This window comes from Botrytis sinoallii (assembly GCF_014898435.1).
Source record: "Botrytis sinoallii strain Bc 23 chromosome Unknown BSIN_003, whole genome shotgun sequence".
Classification (NCBI taxonomy): Eukaryota; Fungi; Ascomycota; class Leotiomycetes; order Helotiales; family Sclerotiniaceae; genus Botrytis; species Botrytis sinoallii.
Genome location: NW_024066030.1, coordinates 1,457,514 through 1,480,661, shown reverse-complemented (window position 1 = coordinate 1,480,661; position 23,148 = coordinate 1,457,514). Strand labels below are relative to the sequence as shown.

The window sequence follows — 23,148 nt, the reverse complement described above, 5'->3', positions numbered from 1 at the left end:
TCGCTTCTTTCCTTATGATGCAAGATAAAGCTTAGGAAACTCCTGGCGTCTCCATTGTATATTCGATGCTCGAATTCATATACAGCTTTGCTATTAGTTGTAGACTGTGCAAGAAACATTGGAAGAACTTTGGCATCCAAACTGTCACTGTTGAATCTAACTCATAGTGGAATTTGCTCACGATAAAGAAAGCAGGCCAATGGAATGGATGGAACTTTGAATAAACTACATGTTCCACCATTCTACTCGACAAATTTTGTGATCAACTCATACAATTCACGAGTTGTCTTTCTGCTCAAAGCTGTGGAGTTTAAAAGCGCTTTATTCTAAATATCATAATAACTTGTAACTTTCAGAGAATATTTACTTTCAAGGTATGAGAACAAGCAATGTTCATGTCAAATTTATTGTTGTTTGCTCTGCTTCAAGAAAGGCTTTTGTATCTTCTCGTACATCAAAGATCCCTACTCGACGGAAACGGTTCGTATCCAGGCTACTGCGTTCAATCAGTAAAGTACTGAACCACGTTGAAGTATTGCCATCTAGGTCCTCTAACATCGTTCCTACAAAGAGGCAGTATATTGGGATACTCTCAGTGACATGTGGCTCAACAGTACTTGGAAGTGTATCCAGAGTGAGAAAGTTTCCAGAATAGTAAATCCCAGGATCCCGGGCGAAGCTGAGTCTTGGAGCATTTGTTTTTCCTTCTTGGTCAGCGTCAAGATATGAAATCTTTGCCAAAACTAACAACCCCTGAAGCTCGAGGAATGCAGACTCCATGTTCTTTGAAGAATCGGTGGCTAGCCATGGGACGTTAGTACTGACTAATGAGAAACACTGGTGTGGAGCGAAAGTACCATCGTTCATCGCGGGAAAATTTATCGTATCGCCATCTACCAGAATTGGCGATGCCCATGACCAGGTAGGTGCACAGTGGCCATCAACTCTCGGATTTCGTACACTATCTTTGTAAATTTTTTCCCGATTGACCTTTTTCTCTCAAATACCCCACAAAAGACTCCTGGCTAAATCTGCTTCCCAAATACCAGCTAGATAGGCGGTTTTCAAGCGATCTTGAAAGATTATCGCTATCCCAGATAGAGCGACTAACCTGTCTGTTGAATAACTGAGTGACAAAGCTGTGTATTCTTTGACAACCCTAAACCATTGGTCCAAAACTTCCCAGTCCTCAGATCTGTATAGACCTAAAAGTTCTTTATTGGTATTGGCACGTAACTTATCAAGTCCTGTGCATTCACATCGCAGAGCACTTTTGCATTCCATAATCATTTCCGCAGGGTGGAAATGGAGAGTACGAGATGCTAGCTGCCTTTCTTGAAAGACCCATGCACGCGAAAGTAGGGGAGTCCTGATTGAGTCACCAATTTTGGATTGCTCATTTGGCAAATGATATCTTTGGTGTATTTTTTCGAATGAAACTCGAACAAACACAACGCCAGACCCCGCGTGGTTGGTTTTTTTGCTAGCCATGTAAGACTTCAGCGGTAGAGTTGTGGACCCATAATGCATCTTACGGGAATAGAAGCACCCTCCTCTACTATCGCGAGATCCGGTAGCTGCTATGTTCAGATAGCTGTTCGAGTAGACGCTAGCCATACGAATTGCTTCTTTATCCCAGTCATCACTATTGCCTTGAATGATACACAAACTATCAATCCAAATGTACCGAATTTCAAGCGCTCGAGCTATCATAATGGCATCCTGGAATGTCTTTGGTAGATTTCCCAATGGTATTTCCTCCTTGTGGGCAGCGAAGTTGTCTCGTGTAGTAGTCAGTGGCTGAGTTTTACCCCAACAATGGCTGAGAGTAATATATGGGAGATTTTTCTCGGATTCCAGTTTCATTTCGTCACTTTCTACTAAGAAAACTGATCCTCTGTTCAAGGCTTTCCCCACAACGTCAAGTACTCGAGTTGGAACTCGCGATGCTTTCCTACTTCCAGCGCAGGCTCCGTGCTCATTGTCGCAATGCGATATCCACTTGCGTATCATGAGCATGCTTCTTTCGATTGGACTTTCGCTTGGTATCTCTTCGGCAGTTCCAATAATCATGCGGGGACCGAAATCACTGCATGGCATAAGATCTTCAGTATCTACCGATCGTTAAAAACGGATATATATGTATATATATGAAGCGCTTGGAGAGCTCAGACTTGGAAGTTTGTAAAATTCTAGGCCAATCAGGTCGTCCATCGTTGAACCTCTGATTTCAACCTGTAGCGCACAACCTGTGCGGGATATGATATGACCTCGGTATGGCTTTGCGCTATCAAAAACATCCATTTCCTTGCTTATGATATTCAACCCATCAATTAGTAACAAGCAGTTGGCACAACCGGAACTAGCCGCCCGTTGGAGCTGGCGGGATGTGAAAAATAGTCGGTATTCGTCAGACAGATCTCCGGGGTTAATACGCATTTTCCATTTTCCAGCCTGAGGGCTGAAACTATCTCTTGGACGCATGTCTAAATGACAACAGAGTTCTCAGCCTTGAGAATCCATGATGGGCTGGAGTAGTTCTGGTAGTTGATATAGCTCCGGAATATGATTTCAACTTAAACGTCTAGCAGCACCATTCGCAGATCAATTGTTTCGGGTATGATCACTATCGCATGACATTAGATCTTAAAGAGAGTCTAAATATTTCAAGAGAGGTGCAAATGAGAGATATGAGCTGGTTTTATTTCAAGTGATACTGCATAAGAGCGAATCGTGAGTAATTGTCGAGGAAGGCTGTGTGCTAAATACACAAGCACATGCATGTGCTACCTCTCTGTACTTTTGTATTAACACAACTTAAAGTCATGGTAGCTCACTCAATCATGGTGGAACAGGGAAATGAAACATGCGATGCAAGGCTGGTAGTAAAGTATCTGAGATTTCAAGAACTAACAAATTGAAATTACACACTCTAGGCCGAACAAGCTCCTTTCTGTGGGAAGTCCATATCGGTATATTGTTCTTGGAGTATCCTATTTCAATTCAATCTGGTCTACATTGCGGAATTTCGCTAAGAGCAATTCTAGTTGGTAATCAAAAGGGGGGCTGTCGAAGTGCAAGAAAGCTTAAGCTGCCGCCAGCTGCAAATGATACTAGAATGCAACTTTCGTTTATCCAATTCATATGTAGCCCGGAATTCATATTCCGGAATATACGCTGGAGATTATCTCAGGAATAAATTACCCGTCATTTAATACTGCATACTTCTTTTGAGCAAAACTCGTATTTGTTATAATGCAGAACTTCGCTTTCTAATTGAACTCTCAAGGTTTGTGGAATAAGCTTTTTCTATGATAATATTTTTACCCTGATCTTTGAATTATCCAAACCACTAATCCTTTCTAAAATTTGAAAGGTTTCTAAGCAACACAACACTGCAAGTCAAGGTTTTCAAGACAGTAATTTCTGACCTTTGATGCTTCACAGAAAGTTCTGGAAGCAGTGGCACATCTTCGATTGACATGCATTATTCAAAGTTCACTTTCTTTACTCTGGGGATGACCTTTGTCCGGTAATATGATATAAGTTCACAGCATCTCAATATTTCATGAAGTCTATTCACCATACTTCTAGCACCAATCCGAGAACACAATGTGCTATTATTTAGGAAACATTTGGGCATCCTGCCCTGATGGCTATCGTGAGTGTCGCTGCGTGTCTCCTTGCACTTACGGCACTATAATGCATCCTTGCGGAGTCTCTTCCCGCCAGTTCGTCTACACACAAACGATGGCCGAGTGTCCTTGTCCAAACTGCAGGTTTCGGAGGTAAGACATAAGCGATGAGGTTTTCAACGACGGCTAGATTAATTGGTAAGTAGTTACCAGAGGACCCGTTCTGCCAGTAGCCCAGGTGATCTGAACGAAGATTCTGGATCAAGTGAAACTGAGGCTGGAAGTGAAAGATGCGATTGTGCAGATGGACGGGGTGGAGGCTGTGCATGTAGAAGTGGGGTTTTGGGGGTGCAGAACGCAGAGGCGCTGGTCGTAGGGGAGGAACTGAAAGGCGTGGAGTTGGAAGAGGTGGAATTGGAAGGGGTAGAGGCCGTGCAGGCAGACTCTCGTCCAATCAAACCAGACAGAATCGCGAAAATTCTGACTGACACAACGATGACAATGGGGGACAGACCAGTGGATCCCACGCAGCTCACATGGTCCAGTGTCCAAGCAGGCAAACCAACGGAACTCAAAGCAGATGGAGTACTAGGGGCTTATTCAATTTGTAATCATAGCCAAGTCACTGGTCAGATACACAGGGCAAAGACACTGGGATACATAATTGAGGGAGGTAGTTGATTGGATGATCGATCCTACACAGCTGGCCCGGGCCTTACAGGTCCTGCAAGAAAAACATGCTTGAGTAAGTGAATTTACAACATGTGAACTTTGTTCAGCAGTGGTCAGAAACAGTTAATCATAACTGACAGGTTAGTATGAAGTTTTGCGTTTTAGAAAATCGAGAACGGGATTTTGAATTGATGCTGTATGAACTTCTAGTGATCCCACCATGAATTGTATACAACGACCCACGTAGATATTAAAGTCAAAGTTACATAGCTGCACAACGTGAAATATGTAGCTAAAAAAACATGTTTTGGCTAGGATGTGAAATTCGGACACTTTTCCTCTAATCATAAGACGGCACTGGAAGATGCTGGTTCTTCAGACGGCACGGTATTCAAAGCAGTGTCCCAAAACTTGCTGGTAAATTCTCGTGCTTGGTACTTTTGTATAATCAAACACTCATCCTCAATTTGTGGATCTAGATTGTAGAGGAACTAGCCATGTAGCCTCTTTCATAACACCGTCTTTCATCACGAATCGAATGATATAGGACGGGTTACCACAATATCATATTTGTGAGAATCACCAGACAGAAATCTCTATTCCATGAAATGTGTTGGGGATTCAAGGACGTATTCACTGGTTGCCCTGCCGAATGCTCGATATGGAAGACCACTGAGAAGCATCCTGCCTATGGAGAAATTTGCTCTTACTTCGCAGTTACGAGACAGCATTGCAAAAAACTAACTCAGGTCATCCTTGCAGAAAAAGCAGAAAAGTGTCCGGGTCATCGGCCTTTCGGCTGTTACTGGAATCCGCAACATAAAAATTCTAGTTCGCAGGTACAAGCTTCAGGCATGAATCCGGATCCTGGGGGGCCTACAGAAACCCCGAACTCGAACAGTAACCAGCTTCAGATTAGATCACACAAGAACCCTCATTCTGCTCACCAACCCGCAATGCAGACGGGTTTTCGAGGTGGATTGCCGTCTAATCTGTCGCTTCGACAGCAACGGGGTATCTGGCACAATCAAGCTTCGAATTTGATATATCCAGATAATAATGGAGTCGCACCCTTGGGGACATATGATCGTTCCTTCCTGTCACTTGAACCGCCGGACCTGGTAGTAGTCTCGTCCTCAACAGGCCAGCAGACGAATCATCCACCGCAAATTCCAGGGCATGCGGAGGGTACGTTTACAAGCCACTGGTCAACATCTAATCATCCAAATCAAGGACGTTCAAGTCAGGAAAATGTGAGTAAATTTCAACATAATCCCTTCTACTTCGAGTAGATATCTGACAGACAAGTAGCGTCGAAATTCAGAGCCGTGGAAGGATGTTTCAAAGAATTGAGGCAGAAAATCTTGATTCTATGATTGGTTGGGGAGTTGCGCATGATGTTTACCAATGAAGATGGTGAATACTTTCACACTGTCCAAGGATAACCTCAAATGATATTTTCTGAAAATCTACAAGAGAATAAAATGTGCACTGATGTTCACGTGAGTAGAGACGGCGAATGACCAATGTGTTTTTATTCGAAGATAGTCTTGAATTGCGAATTTCAATTCAATATCCAGTGCTCTTGACCAAGGAATGATAATTGCCCCTTCATTGCTCTCGTTTCCTCTGAATTGGGTCCGTGCACGACTACCAAAAGTAGCAACGATTCCGCAAATGAATCCAGATATCTTAACCCACCAAGCCCATCTTTCTTCAAGCACTCAAGCCTCCGAACCCCGAGTATCATCCAGATATGGAAATTCGGACGTTTGCCAAAAGAACTGACAAGCAATGTGGCGTTCAAACCATTTACAAGTCTATCTCGTAGCACACGCTTCGAACAGGTTACTTCCAACTCCACGTTTAGTTTCGACCAACAAGGAGTCTACCCACTTTGGAAGGTATCGCGTGGGTCGGAAGTATCAAAGAGCGGAGGTGGGGCGGATAGGAGCGACGGCAAAGGTTTCGTCCGTAGTTATGCCTCAAGCCCAACCAATCAGAATTCAGCCCTGGGTCAGGAATCCGGGGTAGCCTACCTCGGTGATCGACGAATACCTAGGTAGCTTTACCGACGAAAAGCATTATATTGTAACTTGTTGGGGGATTCTGTTTGACATTCTTCCGCCTTTCCAAGTTTTATCCTTTTTTATTGACACTTCACAGATTGTTGTTGCTTTTTGCAGTTCTTGATATTCCCAAATACCAATTTTTTGTATAGTAACAGCGTTTGATTCCAATCATTATGGCGCTCGGTAAGCACATCCTATCACTAAACCCCGCATTCTACTCCGTCAAGCCACGGTTAGACACAGCCCATTTCCGGCTCCATTACATGAATTGGAAAACAAATGTCACTCTCAACAACCGGCGACTTTAGACAGCTTCATTTTTGATCTCCAAACAGCATACTGATCAAAATGAATAGCAACAGCAGTTGTAGCAGGCACATCTGCTGCTGCAATGTACCTCGATGGCAAATATTCGATATTGAAAGATTTGAATGAGAAATTGAAAATGAGGCGAACCACGAAATGGTACGCCGAAGCTGGTAAGACGCCTTCCCAAACCATATTGCTCTTACTGAAACAACCCATCTTAGAGAAAAACAAAAAATTATGTCTTTATTATCTGTTCGAGGAAAGCGTGCATCGTCATCCAAACACAGAATGTATCTGGTCACGAGAGGGCTGTTACACTTGGAAACAATCATATGATCTCGTGAATCAATACGGTCAATGGTATCTCTCCCAGGGCGTGAAGCCTGGCGATTTAGTAGCATTTTACCTTCAAAATTCTCCGGACTTTTTGTTTGCTTGGCTGGGATTATGGTCGATAGGAGCTGCTCCGGCAATGATCAACTATAATCTGGCTGGGAAAGCATTAATCCACTGCGTTAAGGTTCCAAAAGCCAAACTCATTTTGGTGGATGATAATGCGGAGTTGAGAGAGAGGATTGAGGCTGAGAAAGAGGAGTTGGAGGGGAATTTGGGGATAAGAATTGTATTCATGGATAGCTCTACGCTATCGGAAATACGTAGTGGAAACGCTGAAAGACCAGAAGATATTTATAGGGAGGGAGTCAAAGGAAACTCGCCTTTGGGTTTGTTGTATACCAGGTTAGTGCTCTTTCCGGGCTATAAAAATCCGATGGCTAATCGATCATCAAGCGGAACTACAGGGTTGCCGAAAGGATGTACTTTTGAGGTTGCTAGAGGCTTCGCGGTGGGAGTTGGGGTAAGGCCTAGATCAAGATATGATTACCGCGAAGATTGCTGATAATTTCCGTAGAGAGCAGCTGGCAAGTCCCCTGTAAAGGACGATGATCGATGGTACAACTGCATGCCCTTGTATCATGGAACCGGTGGTATTACCGCTATATCAAACCTGATGAGCGGAATCACCAATTGCGTCGGTAAGAAATTCAGCACTTCGAAATTCTGGGGAGATATACGAGACTCGAAAGCAACATGGTTCACATATGTTGGAGAGACAGCTCGCTACCTGCTCGCTGCGCCTCCTTCTCCTCAGGATAAAGATCATTGCGTTCGAGTCATGTATGGAAATGGTATGCGTCCAGATGTGTGGAACAAATTCAAAGATCGATTCGGGGTCCCCGAAGTTGTTGAGTTTTTTAACAGTACAGAAGGGGTGTTTGCACTCACCAATCATGCACGTGGAGATTGGCTGGCTACTTGCGTGGGACATCATGGACTTATCGCCAGATGGCAATTTAACGATCTTTATGTTCCTGTCAAGATAGACGATGTTTCTGGGGCCATTGCACGAGACCCTAAAACTGGATTTGCAACTCGGGAACCATTTGAGAAAGGTGGAGAGATCATCGTTGCGATTCCGAATACAGCTGCATTCGCGGGTTACTTCGACAATCCAGAGGCGACGAGTAAGAAGTTTGAGAGCAATGTTTTCAAGAAAGGAGATCTGTATTACAGAACTGGCGATGCTCTACGTCGAGATAATGACGGGCGATGGTTTTTCCTTGATCGATTAGGCGATACTTTCCGTTGGAAAGGAGAAAACGTCAGCACAGCAGAAGTTGCAGAGGTACTAGGGAAATACGACGGAGTTGTGGAGGCTATCGTTTATGGTGTTCAATTACCCTCCCATGATGGTAGAGCTGGATGTGCTGCTGTGTTCATCGATCCAAGCATTAACAACTTCGACTTTGCTGGGCTATTGAAGTAAGTTGTCTCGAGGGGTTCCTCTTGATTCGATGTACTCAAAACTAACAAATCACAGACACACACGCAAACATCTCCCTAAATACGCAGTCCCGGTATTCCTCCGGATCGTCAAGGAAATGGTACCAATCCATAACAATAAACAGAACAAAACACCACTTCGTGAACAGGGCGTTGATCACGATAAAGTCAAAGCGGATGATAAATTGTTGTGGATAGAGGACAAGGGTAAAGGCAATACATATGTAGAGTTCCACCGAGATCATTGGGCAGATTTAGAGCTTGGAAAAGCAAGATTGTAGAAATTTGGTACTTAGATAATTAAGATGGCGGTTGTATCTGAGGTATATTTACGGATAGTTCAGTGTACTCGAGAAACGAGTAGAATTACAGACATAAAGTTGTATTCAGTACTTATGACATGAGTCCTCGAAATACTGGTGCCATATTTTCTAGCCTCTAGTGCCACTCTCTATACTCACATTCTACGTACCACACCACCTGGAAGCGCTACCCTTTTCAAGAATCATCAAGATATGTTATGTACCAATAGCTTATAATTGAGTTGTGACTCTTGAAAATCAATGTGGCGGTTCGCTCAATTAGTTTTTACGAAGCATTACTCGTCTTTCAAATGGTTGCCTATCATCGAGTACTTCAGAATTATTTTTGACGACATACATGCCTTTGACAAGAGCAAATGAATTACTTAGCGCAACCGATTTCACCGTTTGCTTTAGTTACAAAGATGTTAATGCTAGCCGATGTTCGTGAGAAAGATCGCAAGGTCAAATATGTAGTCCCCATGGTGTCTGGTATACCTTCTAAGATGATGTCAAGATCATGGAACACTATGCAGTCAAACGAATTAGCCATCACGATAACATTATTATCAATTACATCATTTTCACTAGCCTTACAAGGCATCGCCATGAGCTGATCATATTGTATAACGTGCTACGCCAGAGAATTTAACCAAGGATTGTCAAATCATGCTGTTCACTAGTTTTGTATCGTCGTCGTGCAGCATCTTTGGCTGAGGGGTTTCGAAATCGGAAGCGAGAACAATAGGAGCCTCTAATGCTATAATAGCTTCACAGTATTCACCCGGCATGGTTTCAAGTTAGGCTGGATGAAATTTCACCATAATCTATTCGTATAGATCAAACTGGACATGGTAAAGGTTCCTCGTCTGTTGATGACATGAAATATCGAGCAATCTAATCTAATGAAGACTCTGATAGAGCTGTGAGGTAAATCAACAGTGCTTGTAATTTAGTTCAGGATGTTGAAAATCGGCATCAAATATCCGGAAACTTTTAGCTACTGTTCACCTCAAACTTCGGTGTTGAGTCTTAATTCATGAATTAATAATGTTCATGAGGATTCACAGGGATGATAATGATCATGAGGATCTATGAGAATAATAATGATCACAAGAATGACATTTATCGTAAGAATAATCATAATCATAATCATAACTATAACAATAATCATGAGGATACCATTAATGACATCAGAACGGAAAGAGAAGATGAAGTCGAGAGATGGGTGCTGGACACAGATGCCGGTACAACACACGCGGTGAATCGAAAGCTTGTAGCATTAGGAGACCGTGAAAATCACTTTGGAGATGAGTCTCAGAATATCTCGGAATGCAAAGAATACAGCGGAATGAAGCCCATCTCAGGAGATTCAAGAAACGAAAGAACGGAACAAACGTAGCAAACTGCACAGACGAATATCAGCTTGTAATGAGGCCATCTTAGCTCTATAAAGGTGCTATTTTGGGATATTCTAATTGCTTTTTTGTATTGAGTGTTCTGCGGGGTACGAGTGAACATGAATCACCGTTTCACTTAGATTAACTTTATGAGATGAAGCTGATTCACTGTCTTGTACGCCCTTTACGGTTGGAAGTCAGCCCTTTTTGAGGCAACGCATCCAAGAAAGAGCTCATTATCAAATCCGTTGATGGAATTAAGAATGTTCATCAGTAGTGCACACTTGTGGAAATAGAAGCAGACAGCTCTTCAACAAGAGATGCATAGTTTTCCTAGCACTGGTTTGGATCTCTACAACATGCAGCTCTTCTTAATGCTAACTATGAAATCTTTGCGGGAAAAAAAGCCTAAACTCATCAATGAGCTCTTTGAACTTACAAAAGTGGTCGATTCTGAAACAACAATGCAGAGACGAAGTAGTATTTCTGCGCAAACGTTTCTACTTCGATCGAGACTTGGAGGAGGCAGCAGCTGTCAATAGACCTCAAGAACTTCGAGGACTTCGGGAGTGTCATGAAAGATAATGGAATACGTTTGTGGATACTATCAGCAAGAGCAAATCTATCATGAATGCACCCAAAGTAGGGATGGGGACTTGATATAATGGTCAAGTCAATTGCTTGATATCAAAATGTTCTTTAATACTATACCATCTTAAATACAATAACTGATACTACGAAATGTAGTTGATTGAAATGAACTAGTAATGCAATATGATCTGATGGTTATTTCACAACCCTAATCCAAAGTCGTAACCCAACTCGACAAACACCACTCTTTCTTTCACTCACAGTACTTGGCACAGAATAGAAACAAAAGCTCGGCTTCTACACCAACCTAAGTAACCATCAAAAGGTCAGCGTAAAGAATGGCACTGAGAAATATTGTTTGTTTCTTGGTGGCACCGAATATCGCAATTTGCCATGGGTGATTTTCGTTTGTTTAGTACCTATATAATCATACTCTCACAAGAGATTGCCAATGTTTGGGTGCATGTGATGCTCGTTATGATAGCGGACTTTTTGAGAATAGTACAAAGGAGACGTTGAGATTGGTATGAAGTCAGATTGCGGTCCACGAATTTGTCATTATCTTGTCATCATGATTGATCAGATTGACATGTTATATGGAGAGGATTCTTCGTTTGGCGGAGCTGATGCGGAGTTGATGATAGATGTGAGGAGCAGATGTGAGTTGGAATATCTTCAGATTGTAACTTATGAAATGAAATGCTAGGACTGCCTGATGACAAATTATCGATATGGATCACAGGTACACAGTGTGATGATTCTGCCATATAAGGACACACCGAGCTACGAGAAGGAGACAGAACGTCAACAGGTCGACGCTGTTGTCGCGAACGAGATGAATTGTGCACGTAAACAATAGATCGTATCCAGTAGGGTATAGCAGAGAAAGATGTACATTAGTCAGTCATGTGAAGTGAAGGTGTAAAGTAGTAAATATAATTTGATTATCTCCAAGGTACCAATCTATCTAATGATGCCTCCATCGACATCCCAAGCATCTGCATAGCCATGACTGATTGTGACTTCTGTCAAGATCCCAACCGCCTGGGAGAGTCCGGCGATGCCTCGAAAGGTATTTGGCACAATCCATTGATATCCTTCATGTGTGTTGTAAAGTTCGTCCTGGGCTTTGAGATGATTAGCAAGAGATTCTAGAAGTCAAGCAACTAGTAGTAAGAACGGAAGTTTGTTGTGCTCATAGATCTTGGTTAAGTTGAATTTTCATGACTCCGAAGAGTTCAGTATTTTCAGTGCATTTTTCTTAATCATAGTAGGATAGGGAGGGTGCTGTGCGAAGAAGAATTGGAGCATACCATGTGAGGTGAACGTCGAGATCAACGTTGTGATCTATGTTAGTTGGCGGGGTGAAATGTGTAGCAAGTTGGTCATGGTAAAATGATCAATGAAGGCACTTCCTAAAACTTCGAACTGTTAGCAAAGGTTCGACCAAAATGATAACAAGATATGAATGATCATAATGTAAAGGAAATCAGAATATGTAAGAATGAATTTCATCCACTCGCATGATATAGCGACCCCGGCGAGGGTGCCATCGAAGTGAGGTCAATCGCAAATTATCTCATCATTTAGGTAGAGAAAGAAGAGGTTGAAGAAATGTTGATGTACGAACCTTATACCTGTAGGTGTGCAGGAAATCGCTCAAGAAGAGACATATTGCAGCAAGAATAAATCAATTCAAGCCATAAAGTACTCCAGTACTTGTTGTGTTTTTGTTGTGGTTGTTGGTTATGAGATGGAAGAAAGATGAAGAAATTGATTGGGAGAATTTTTTTATAAGTTTTTGAAGTTCCATCATTGGAAAAGCTTTGAACCCATCGAAAAGAACGCTAAGTCGATCTGGTTCTAGCCTTATCCCACAAGTCCAAAAATGCGGCCGACTAATCACATGATTTGTAAATCTCTAGGGCCATTTCGCTTAGATCTCATGCCGCACTTTTTCGATTTTCGGATTTTTTGAAAGTAATCGACAACTAAACATCGACAAATCCTCGCCAACGACGCCCCGTACGTTTTCCTTAATTATCTACTCGATTCATTGAACTTCTAGAAATCAATCAACTAATACACTCTTTTCAGAAGATTTCACAATGGGTGACGCAGATATCAAAGCATCTTCCTGGAGACTGGTTGAGGTCGGCCGTGTCGTCCTCGTAACTGGTGGACCACACGATGGCAAGCTTGCCGCGATCGTTGAGATCATCGACCACAAGCGCGTACGTACAATTGGTGAAGGTTGGAGGGAAAGAGGAAGAAAACTGACATGCAAAAAATAGGCTCTTATCGATGGCCCAGCAACCGACAAACTCGCAGCTGTCCCAAGACAAGCCATTTCCCTCGCCAATGTCGTCCTCACACCTCTCGTCCTCAAGGGTCTCCCAAGAGCCTCGCGCACTGGTGTTGTTCAAAAGGAGTGGGAGAAGGCCGGTATCGAGAAGTTGTGGCAACAAAGCCCATGGGCCCAGAAGCGTGAGAAGCAAGCCAAGAGAGCTGCTTTGACAGATTTCGAGCGATTTAAGGTTATGAGATTGAGGAAGAGAGCTGGATTCCAAGTCAAGGTTGCCAGGGCTAAGATCGCCGCGGCATAGATTTGGTAATGGAATATTTGGGAGCGCAAGCAAAACTACATAAGGGTTGATGGGTTCCTTTGCTCTTAACTGAGCTTTGTATCCTGCGTCAATTTGACCGGCGTAATGAGCATATGGACTTCAAAAATACCTCCAAACCAATTTTCTCCAAGATCTGAATACTGGGCGTTATTTTGATTGTGATTTTGGTTCTGGAACTTTGAAATATTCTCGACATGAGAGATGCGGAACCTATACCTGCACAATGAATTAGGAGCCATTTTACTGCTTTATCGGACAATTCCAGATATTGATACTAATAATTCCACAACCATAAATGATATTGAATGCACCTTGACCCAGTCTGACGTCGTTACAACAATTTGTACCCCCAGAATTGCCCCAGCCCAATCTCAGCCAGATGGAGTAGATACATTGATTACCTAATACTTAGCGAACTCTCACAACCCTAATTAATTGCAATGGTGACAACCTCAATATTTGATCCTCTAAGCCAATATCTAATATCATCGTCTTCTTGTAAAGTCAGGTTAGTGAATACCATTATGTTCACAATGTTCATCAGCCTTGTTGTGGTGGAGTTTTCCGCCGTACAAGGAAACTGCCCCCCAATTTCTTTAGCGCACGCACAAAATTTCGGAAAACCAAAACAACGACAATATCATCAAAATTTCTAACAACCCTTTGTACAGCCATAACCACCACCCAACATGTCGAACCCACGTATCGAAGAACTCCCAGATAACGAGGAGCCAACCAAGCAACAAGTTACCGCAGAGGATGAGGGATCCGACAGCTCTGACTCCGAGGCAGAGGGAGAGGAGGTAGCTGGTATCCCAGCAGGTTCCCAAGTCGCTTTCTCCCGCAACGAGAAGAAGGCACGCAAGTCAATTGCTAAGCTCGGTCTTACAAGAGTACCTGGTATTACCAGAGTCACTTTGAGACGACCAAAGAACGTAAGCAACTTTTAGTTGGTTTGTCAGTTCACGATTTATGAAGGAAGCTCTCGCGACCAAGGGCTGGTGTTTTGCAGCTGCTTCAAAGACGCGGGGTAGCTTTGACAATATTTGAGGATAACCTTAAGACTTCTTACTGATCAAATCTCGGGTTATAGATCCTCTTTGTTATCAACCAGCCAGAGGTTTACAAGTCCCCAACCAGCAACACCTACATGTAAGGAACTTCTACCCCGCACTCCAAAAATACATTTTGGATTAATAATTTCTCCAGTGTTTTCGGTGAGGCCAAGATTGAGGACCTTAACTCCCAAGCTCAAGCTTCTGCTGCCGCACAATTGGCTGCTCAAGAATCCCACGATCACGCCGGCCACGATCACTCTAGCCACGACCACTCCCACGATCACGGAAAGGGCAAGGCTGTTGACACCGAGGAGAAGAAGGAAGAGGAAGAGGATGACACAGAGGAGGTCGACGCCACTGGACTCGAGGACAAGGATATTGAATTAGTCATGACTCAAGCCAGTGTTTCGCGCAACAAGGCTGTAAAGGCATTGAAGGAGAATGACAACGATATAGTCAATTCCATCATGGCTCTAAGCATATAGGTCTAAGCTTGCTTAGCTGGATCTTTGTGTACTGCTATTCTGGGTCGACTTCTATGAATGCGTGGCAACGGTATTACGTGGGCATACAGTCACACATCCCGATGAATTTGGGAGTGCTAAATAGTAAAACTCCAATTTAAACCATGTCACCTTTATATACATAGACATCTACTTATACTCACCGATTTGAAATGTGACTTCGCGACAATGTGAAATCTCTTCAAAATTGTTACCATCTAAACAAACGTCTGATACATATACGAGTTCAGGAAAATAACAATAACAATTATAATGGAAAACAAAATCGAGATTCTGTTTAATACTGGTAAATTAGGAGATCTTTCACCAGGCTGAAAGTTGTGGTAGCATCACGTGATATTGTATTTTCTAGCTCGAACCGAGACTTGCAGCTTTTTGACGACGAATTCAACACATCTTAGTTCTCCACTCCCTAATCATATCAACACCTTCACAATGGCAGCCGGAGTAAGTCAATTTCCTTAATTGAAGTCATATAGCCGCCAGCAGAACTTTATCCCCCAGACCTCGCTGTCGTGCAGACTTTGCACCCCTCCGAAGAATTCCGAAGACTTCTGCCCTGACTTCCACCCCCTCGCCCTTAATGAGTCCGGATAATCACTAACCATTCTACCTTCACAGCGCAGCGCAGCCCTCAAACTCGACTGGGCCAAAGTTTCCCAATCCCTCGGACTCAAGGGAGCCACCGCGACCTCCCTCCAAGCCTTCAAGAAGCGCAACGAAGATGCCCGTCGCCGCGTTCAAGCTCTCTCTGAGCAACCTACCAAAGTAGATTTCGCACACTACAAGTCGATCCTCAAGAACACCGCCATTGTCGACGAAATTGAGAAGCACTTCTCTACATTCAAGCCAGCCACATATGATGTAGCCAGACAAATCAAGGCAATCGAGACTTTCGAAGCCCAAGCTATCAAGAATGCAGAGGAGACCAAGGGCAGAGTTGACTTGGAGTTGAAGGATTTGGAGAAGACATTGAAGAACATCGAGGAGGCTAGACCATTTGAGGATTTGACTGTGGTATGTATCAGCTCTAGGAAAGAATGCGGAAAGTCAAAGGAAAGAAATGGGGTTGGCTAATGTGTGATGTGTGCCTATAGGATGAAGTTGCTGCTGCTCGCCCAGACATCGATGAGAAGACTGCTCAACTCGTTTCCAAGGGTCGCTGGGGTGTTCCAGGTTACAAGGTACGTTTGAAATTACACAGTTCTGATTTTTTTTTTTTTAGAATGATACGGCTGCTAATATGTCTATAGGAGAAATTCGGCGATCTTTCTATGCTTTAGATGGAATAAATTCGACTTTCCCTTTTCTTTGTTACCCGCACTATTGTAGATAGGGACCGGTGATTGAAGAAGCAAGATCATGGTGGTTAATCGTTTAAGTGCCAAGTTGGCCAATCATGAAACTGTTTCCTCAATCTCTTGAAGATCTGATGAATTTCATTGTTTTGATTGAATGTTGTTACAAAAAGTCGTCAAAGTAAACCTGTAAGGTGTTGGAACTGCATGTATATCATGTTCATCACTCCTGGAGTCATGAGAAATGAAAATTGGAAAAGCAAAGTATCAGTGTCATTCAATGTACGAGCGTTTCATAACCGAGTTAAATTATCCACGAATATTGAGATACCCTATTCAAACCTTCTCCTCACAGATTGGCCTCCTCACTCCATTCCACCCAAAATTTCTGTCCCTGGACTTCTTTGGGCTCAGCTCCCCCCGGTCTATCCAGAACCCACTTCGCCCCTTTAATCAGTTCCTTTTCGGTCTTCTGAGCTTCTTCTAATACCATCCCCTTCAACCAAAACGTATGGGGCCACCCAAATTCTACTCGGATCTTCACACTATGTCCTCTCCCCTTCAACCCAAGCGCAAGACATACCCCGTCAGAATAATATATATCGTTAGTACAAAGCTGTATGAACCATTTTGTATTGACGTCTTCTTGGCCGCTTCCAACAGGCTCGGGTGTCTTGGTAAGCTTCGGCATCTCCGCCAACAACTCCAAAGGCATCTTGTACCCCTTGACTCTATTTTCTCTTGTCACAGCCGGCTTGTTTAATATCCCTGTATAAAACTCCTCATTCATACTCGTGTGTATACTTTTCCATTCCTCTGGAATACTTGTCCCGTTATCAGTAGCATCGCATGCTACTGGACATCTCAAGATAACTCCTAGTATCCGCTTTCCTTCTTCTTTCTCAATCCCATCTCCCTTTTGAATGAAAGTCAAAGCGACGGTAGCAGCCAGTTGTCCCCCACTCGAACTTCCCACAAGGACGAATTTTCGGGAAGGGAATTGAGTGCAGAGATGGGTGAAAGTGGACAGTGCATCGGAGACAGCATCGTCGGCAGTGAAAGCGGGGAGTAGGCGGTAGGATATTGAGAGGAGTGGGAGGGAAAGGGAAAGGGACAATTGACGACATGTTAGATCTTCGGAATCAAGATCGCCAACGTAAAGACCGCCGCCGTGGAAATAGATGATCAGCGGTTGAGAATCTGAATTGGGAACAGAGGCGGAGTTGGTGGTGGAAGTGGGAGTGTAGAGGCGAGTAGGGATCTCGTGGCCGGATGGTGAAGGGATGGAAGCAGAGGTTATGAGGAGGTTCTGAGTAAGGTGAACAAGAGAAGTGCGGAGAAGACTGGTGTTTTGATTGATGCAATTTTGACTGTATACAGATCTGCGGACATCAGGGGAGGTGGAGGTACTAGGCGCTGGGAGATGAGGGATATGTGATTCCCAGGCTGGATTGAGTGGGGGAGGATGGGTTAGGATGAGGGGGTGAGAGCTGGGATCAGGATTGGAAGACATTGGGGACTCTTTCTTTGACCTGATGGTTCGATTGTTTGTTTGCTGCTTGGTGGTATCGTCTAAAGTAACGATTTTAAGTTAAGGGAATCTTCGACCCAACAAATGGGGTGCGGATTGGTGGTTATTTAAGCTTAGTTTAGTATTCGGAATTGATCATTGAAAGAATGGTTGCGGAAGAACTGTCAACCTCGCTTGAAGATTAATGATCAAGTTAATACAAAGATGATTCTACAAACTACAATATTTTGAAAGCCAGATATTTTTCCGGTGGATGAGTGGTAGGGTGCACAAGGCGTGCGAGGTGTGATAGCGTTCTGCACGATGTAGACTATCGGGCACTTATGTATGCAGGGACTTTAGCGTAACTTTCCCGACCTCGGGCGGGGTATTTTGTGCTCGTACTAAGAACTTAAACATACTAGGTAGTTTTAGCAACGTGCTTTTCCAGTGTGGAAATTGCTACTGGAGATGATACTTGAGCTTCGCTTTCCATATTCTATCGTATCTTGTTCTAGTTGTCTAATGACCGAGCAACAGTTCTTCCAATATCGACATCATGATTGTTCTAGGCTAGTCCGGAGACAATGAATGTCCTTGAAGTCGTCCCAGTTCCGGGACGATGGTATAAGGAGTAGTTAGATCTATGATGACGATGGATAGTTCGTCCCCTTTAACCTTCTGTCGCCAAAATCACTATTGACATGCCATTTATACCGTCCTTCAGAAGATGTTCATCACTCTCATCTCAAGCCATTATATTTGACTCTCACCGCTATCGACAAACCGGCATAATGAAAGCGGTGAGCTGCAAAATAAAAAATGATTGGTCTCGTCTTTCATTCACTACCTACCTAGTATGTAGATTGCGATTGCATTACTTTATGCTTTTATGATTTAGTGAATCTTGTTGTGTGTATTTCCTGCTGGACTATAGATATGTGCCGATGATACACCATTGCAACTAACTCGGGATTTTCTATCCTTTATGTTGGACTATATGGAGTATCAGTGCATATCATCAAATCATGGCTGGAACACCGATCAAGGTTCCGGGAAAGAATACTCGTGACTCCAGCAAATCTGCTGTTCTGGCCAGAAAGATCATGGTATGGACTTTCATAATAAAATCAAATAAACTGAACCAGCTTAACTAACTTTGGATTCTAGAAACGACCACCTGGGAGGCCTCTCAAGAAAAAATCCTCAAAGGTCGCATCACAAACGTCAAAGTCTTTCACTTCTATTCTTCGGGAGTCAAAAGTCCGCACTTTGAAGAACATCAAATCGAGACGTAAGATGTCGGAACTTGAGAAATTGCCAACGGAGATTCTCGAGCAGATTTTCTTCGGCTGTTGGAACTTGAGTTTGCCAGCATGTAGTCCAGTCATAGGAGGAAAACTAAGTAGTGTCGCTGTCTACAACAAGATTATTATTGCTGCTTTTGGTCCAGTTTGGGATAAATGGTATGGGCAACTGTTAGATCCAAGCTTGGACTTGGACTATAGTGGCAATAGCAACCTACAGGTAAGCCTAGATATCAAAGTTGGACCAGGACTTTACTGACGATATGGACTTAGTCTACTATCTTGAAATTTCGCTGGGCAAAATTGCAGATGCTTCTCCAAGGGCAAGACTTATGGGTTCAGAAATACGCACTAGAACGTCCATTTCCGCTTGCTCTTGGGATGATTGCGTTTCACCATGGGGACGATTTAGAAGGTATTGACCCTAAGAATGCCTCGGCGGCTGAATTACTTGACAATGATTTTGCCAAGTATTGCAATGCCTTTCAGAGAATGGATGTCTCTCATACAACGGGTGCCTCTGAAACAATGGGTTTAACATTGTCAAGTTTGGTTGAGAAAAGAGAACAAATTTTTGACCTAGGTATACGCAATTATGCAAATGTTGCTAGAGGTACTGAGATACCTCATACACTATTAATGGGCCCATGGGATGAGGAAGCCGTCAAATTCTTATTTTGGTTAGTTATGGGAGGAGCACGTATTGATTGGCTCGCGTCAACGAGCGGAGAGGTATTACTCCCCTGAAAACGATCTGTGTCAAGGTAATGGCTAATAGGAATCTAGGCAGCTATCATCGGTTATAAGAATGCCGTTCGAGAGTGTAGAATCGAGGTCATACATCTCTTACTGTATGCTGGCGTCAATCATAAACTCGATGAAGACATTTTCCAATATACTCTCGAGAACGCAGACCCAAACAGGCATTTTATGACCATACTTCTGATGATCTACCTTCCTTATCAAGACCCTTACCCTTGGATCATCGGAGAGATTTTCCGCTTCAGAAGTGGTCATGAGCATGAGAATGATAACAGGAAGGTTAGGTTGGTAGAGGATTTCCTTACGGTATTCAATGTTTGATTGCTTTAGACGTTAAGTTGAGATTCGATAGTCAAATGTTTTCCAATACCCAGATTTATATGCGACTCTCAAAAGCTTTATGATGCAGACGCAAATTCGAAAATCAAGAAGTAGCACAGAAAAATAACAATGCACGTGACAATGGTAATACTTAGATCTGGATATTTGAATAGTCCAAGCTTTTTTTTTGATAGAAATATATTTACGCCATCAACAGTTCAAAACAAGGCACATGAAGCAGCAAGTGACTCGTAAACGGTCGGATTAGCTCTTTTCAGCTGCTATGCGGTCAAATATACACAACCATGTACCATCAGCATCTTTATTGAGATTTCTGCGTGCACAATCTGAGGGCGTTTGTTTTTTCAGTTCCAACCCAAGACAAGGTTATTCTTTGGATCATGCCCCTCATGTTCCAGCTTCTAGCCTAGGATATAATTATCCTTCGAGGTCATGCCGGAGACCACTTTCAACTTCACTACAGCGTAGAGCGACCGTTGGAGCTGGGTTCCAAAATCCGAAATTCTTAGGATCGCGATTGGCCACCTCGAATTCTTCTTCAAACGATTCTCAACCCAAACGAGCAACTCTATCGAGCAAGACACCTGCGACTCAGAATCGCTCACAGTCAAGTCGCGGACTCTTCACGAGTGCAAGAAAATGGCCATTCAAGCTTTGGTCTTCGAAAAGGGACGGAAAACCATTACAACCGGACGATTTACCACATCTCAGTGAGGATGGAAGAGAACTAGACGTGTTCAGTCTGGGACGATCTGTATCTGTAAAGGCTGCCAGTGAGCCTCGGCTACGATGTACAGAGTTAGATGAGAATGGAAATGTGGTTCTTGTGAATGGGGAGTTCAAGAAGAGCGAGCTTATTGCTAAGGTGGGACAGGACATCTTCCCTCGCAGACATTCTGAGTGTGTCAATACTGATTTGCATATAGTATGGACTGCTTCCTCGAGATCTTCGAAAAATCGACTCGAGTACACTTCCGCATATCCTCGTTCGTCCTTCAGCTATCCTCATCAACCTCCTCCATCTTCGAGTCCTCATAAAGTCAAATAGAGTCTTGATTTTCGACGCTTATGGCTCTACTGATACCTACACACAATCGCTTTTCATGTATGATTTAGAAGGAAAGCTCAGCCAAAAGCAAACTTCTGCATCTGCCGGTGCCCTTCCATACGAATTTCGCGCCCTCGAAGCTGTCCTCATATCGGTTACATCTGGCTTGGAAAAGGAATTTGAAACGGTTCGAGAACCAGTTGTCAGGGTTTTGAAGGAGTTAGAAGAGGATATCGACCGAGACAAGCTCCGCTACCTCCTTATTTATTCCAAGAAACTCGGTACATTCGAACAGAAGGCGAAATTGGTCAGGGACTCGATAGATGAGTTATTGGAGGCAGATGACGACCTAGCTGCTATGTATCTTACCGAGAAAGACCATGATCTGAAGAGAGGGGAGGATGATCATACAGAAGTCGAAATGTTGTTGGAATCTTACCACAAACTTTGCGACGAAATTGTTCAAGAGTCTGGAAATTTAGTTTCTAACATCAGGAACACTGAAGAAATGTATGATTATAGAACGCCCATTCCCCTCCCACCACACAAGTACTAATCCACATATCTACAGTGTCAAAGCCATCCTCGATGCAAATCGCAACTCCCTCATGCTTCTCGAGCTCAAAATATCCATTGGAACGCTTGGTATGGGTTCCGGCGCATTCATTGCTGCTCTATACGGCATGAATTTAAAGAACCATATCGAAGAATCCGACCTTGGTTTCTTGGGCGTATCAGGCTGGTGTGGAATATTCGCCGCCATCGTGTGGTTCTACGGAATCTCCAAACTCAAGAAAGTTCAACGCGTCAGTATGTGGGGAGAAAGTGGAATGCGCGGTCGCAACTGGAGAGTTGCAGAAGATGAGACGAAGGCTTTGGAAATGGACAAGGGAAGGAGAGATAGGGGAAGAAGATTGAAAGAGGAGAGGGGAAGTGCTATGGAAGAGGTTAGGGCGAAGGTGATGGAACAGAGGAAATCTATTCATGAGAGTGCACAGGCTGCTGGGAATGCGGAAAAGAGGGCAAGGGAGATGGCGGCTAGAAGTGTCGGACACGGGCATGGTCATGGACATGGACATGCGAAAAGGGGATTAGACACCGCTACTGATACTTAGATATAGGATTCCTCCAGAGGATAGGTGGGAGAGCGAGAGTATATTTTGGTATGGCGTCATGGATATGTGTGTACGAATATGAATGAGTATATGTATGAAAAAAAGGAGTCGGGCGTTTCTCACTAGCAAAAGTCTTACAAGAGTGTGGCGAGGAGCTTTTGGTAATGGTCTAGCTGTACTTTACTGAGATAGATGGGTGAGATTTGAGATTTGGATGAGGACTCCTCTCTCGGAAAGATTTGATTGGGATGTTTATTAATGAGATACCTCACTTCTCTTTCTTTATCTACTTTAAGTTCTTTCTTACTTTCGTTTAGTTGGTTGATTGATTAGATGGTGATTTGTGTGAGGTGTGAAACTAGTCAATGTAGACTTGGATGGAATGGGAGATAGATAATATGAAGGCATGTGTATGTGCGATGTGAAAAGGTTATCAAGGATAGGGAAAATGGTTTATCAACAATCATGAATCAACCTCGCAGCAGACTCACTACCTCATTCAAGCACATTATTCGCCTGGCATTCATGAATTCAGCGGCTGATATTGACTTGATGAGTTTAATTATTAGAATACAGTAGGATGAATCTTGTTTATGAATTCGATTCTTCCTCAGGTTAACTAACTTTCTTCCTGAGATCGCTCTGAGGAAAAGCTCTCTCCATCCACGCTGTCTCATGTGTTAATGTATTTAATTCTTTCCGGAGGTAGGCCTCCAATTCTTCCTGTTGGTATC

General features: G+C 43.3%; 9 protein-coding genes across 9 annotated transcripts; 7 read left to right on the top strand and 2 right to left on the bottom strand.

The window, feature by feature from the left end:
- Window positions 1-393: 393 nt before the first annotated feature.
- EAF02_002155 (uncharacterized protein) lies at window positions 394-2,484 on the bottom strand (the record flags this gene model as incomplete). Its single annotated transcript, XM_038898203.1, has 4 exons — window positions 394-800; window positions 858-961; window positions 1,013-2,114; window positions 2,175-2,484. The coding sequence occupies 4 exons, from the start codon at window positions 2,482-2,484 to the stop codon at window positions 394-396; spliced, it is 1,923 nt and encodes a 640-aa protein (XP_038761895.1).
- Window positions 2,485-3,612: 1,128 nt separating this feature from the next.
- EAF02_002154 (uncharacterized protein) lies at window positions 3,613-4,316 on the top strand (the record flags this gene model as incomplete). The annotated part of the gene is made up of 2 exons (XM_038898202.1): window positions 3,613-3,788; window positions 3,842-4,316. The coding sequence occupies 2 exons, from the start codon at window positions 3,613-3,615 to the stop codon at window positions 4,314-4,316; spliced, it is 651 nt and encodes a 216-aa protein (XP_038761894.1).
- Window positions 4,317-4,915: 599 nt separating this feature from the next.
- On the top strand, window positions 4,916-5,599 carry EAF02_002153 (uncharacterized protein; the record flags this gene model as incomplete). Its single annotated transcript, XM_038898201.1, has 1 exon — window positions 4,916-5,599. One exon carries the CDS (start codon window positions 4,916-4,918, stop codon window positions 5,597-5,599), a length of 684 nt encoding a protein of 227 aa, XP_038761893.1.
- A 953-nt stretch (window positions 5,600-6,552) lies between these two features.
- EAF02_002152 (uncharacterized protein) lies at window positions 6,553-8,811 on the top strand (the record flags this gene model as incomplete). The annotated part of the gene is made up of 6 exons (XM_038898200.1): window positions 6,553-6,562; window positions 6,736-6,858; window positions 6,910-7,426; window positions 7,478-7,544; window positions 7,599-8,509; window positions 8,568-8,811. 6 exons carry the CDS (start codon window positions 6,553-6,555, stop codon window positions 8,809-8,811), a joined length of 1,872 nt encoding a protein of 623 aa, XP_038761892.1.
- Window positions 8,812-12,931: 4,120 nt separating this feature from the next.
- Window positions 12,932-13,770, top strand: EAF02_002151 (uncharacterized protein; the record flags this gene model as incomplete). Its single annotated transcript, XM_038898199.1, has 2 exons — window positions 12,932-13,057; window positions 13,118-13,770. The coding sequence occupies 2 exons, from the start codon at window positions 12,932-12,934 to the stop codon at window positions 13,427-13,429; spliced, it is 438 nt and encodes a 145-aa protein (XP_038761891.1). The 3' UTR covers window positions 13,430-13,770.
- Window positions 13,771-14,139: 369 nt separating this feature from the next.
- Window positions 14,140-14,993, top strand: EAF02_002150 (uncharacterized protein; the record flags this gene model as incomplete). The annotated part of the gene is made up of 3 exons (XM_038898198.1): window positions 14,140-14,385; window positions 14,544-14,602; window positions 14,660-14,993. 3 exons carry the CDS (start codon window positions 14,140-14,142, stop codon window positions 14,991-14,993), a joined length of 639 nt encoding a protein of 212 aa, XP_038761890.1.
- A 344-nt stretch (window positions 14,994-15,337) lies between these two features.
- On the top strand, window positions 15,338-16,683 carry EAF02_002149 (uncharacterized protein). The gene is made up of 4 exons (XM_038898197.1): window positions 15,338-15,479; window positions 15,654-16,049; window positions 16,130-16,216; window positions 16,286-16,683. Exons 1-4 carry the CDS (start codon window positions 15,468-15,470, stop codon window positions 16,313-16,315), a joined length of 525 nt encoding a protein of 174 aa, XP_038761889.1. The 5' UTR covers window positions 15,338-15,467; the 3' UTR covers window positions 16,316-16,683.
- Window positions 16,680-17,843, bottom strand: EAF02_002148 (uncharacterized protein; the record flags this gene model as incomplete). Its single annotated transcript, XM_038898196.1, has 1 exon — window positions 16,680-17,843. The coding sequence occupies one exon, from the start codon at window positions 17,841-17,843 to the stop codon at window positions 16,680-16,682; it is 1,164 nt and encodes a 387-aa protein (XP_038761888.1).
- Window positions 17,844-18,725: 882 nt separating this feature from the next.
- On the top strand, window positions 18,726-22,947 carry EAF02_002147 (uncharacterized protein). The gene is made up of 7 exons (XM_038898195.1): window positions 18,726-18,949; window positions 19,011-19,367; window positions 19,421-19,879; window positions 19,934-20,193; window positions 20,600-21,116; window positions 21,178-21,809; window positions 21,871-22,947. The coding sequence occupies exons 1-7, from the start codon at window positions 18,869-18,871 to the stop codon at window positions 22,412-22,414; spliced, it is 2,850 nt and encodes a 949-aa protein (XP_038761887.1). The 5' UTR covers window positions 18,726-18,868; the 3' UTR covers window positions 22,415-22,947.
- The last annotated feature ends 201 nt before the right edge of the window (window positions 22,948-23,148 follow it).

Excerpts from the sequence above, each read along its gene's own strand:
- EAF02_002147 (XM_038898195.1), top strand. The coding sequence starts at position 18,869 with ATGGCTGGAACACCGATCAAGGTTCCGGGAAAGAATACTCGTGACTCC. Across the intron at positions 19,368-19,420 it reads GTGGCAATAGCAACCTACAG|TCTACTATCTTGAAATTTCG; the intron begins GTAAGCCTAGAT and ends ATATGGACTTAG. Across the intron at positions 19,880-19,933 it reads TCGCGTCAACGAGCGGAGAG|GCAGCTATCATCGGTTATAA; the intron begins GTATTACTCCCC and ends ATAGGAATCTAG.
- EAF02_002149 (XM_038898197.1), top strand. Across the intron at positions 16,050-16,129 it reads CATTTGAGGATTTGACTGTG|GATGAAGTTGCTGCTGCTCG; the intron begins GTATGTATCAGC and ends GTGTGCCTATAG. Across the intron at positions 16,217-16,285 it reads GGGGTGTTCCAGGTTACAAG|GAGAAATTCGGCGATCTTTC; the intron begins GTACGTTTGAAA and ends ATATGTCTATAG.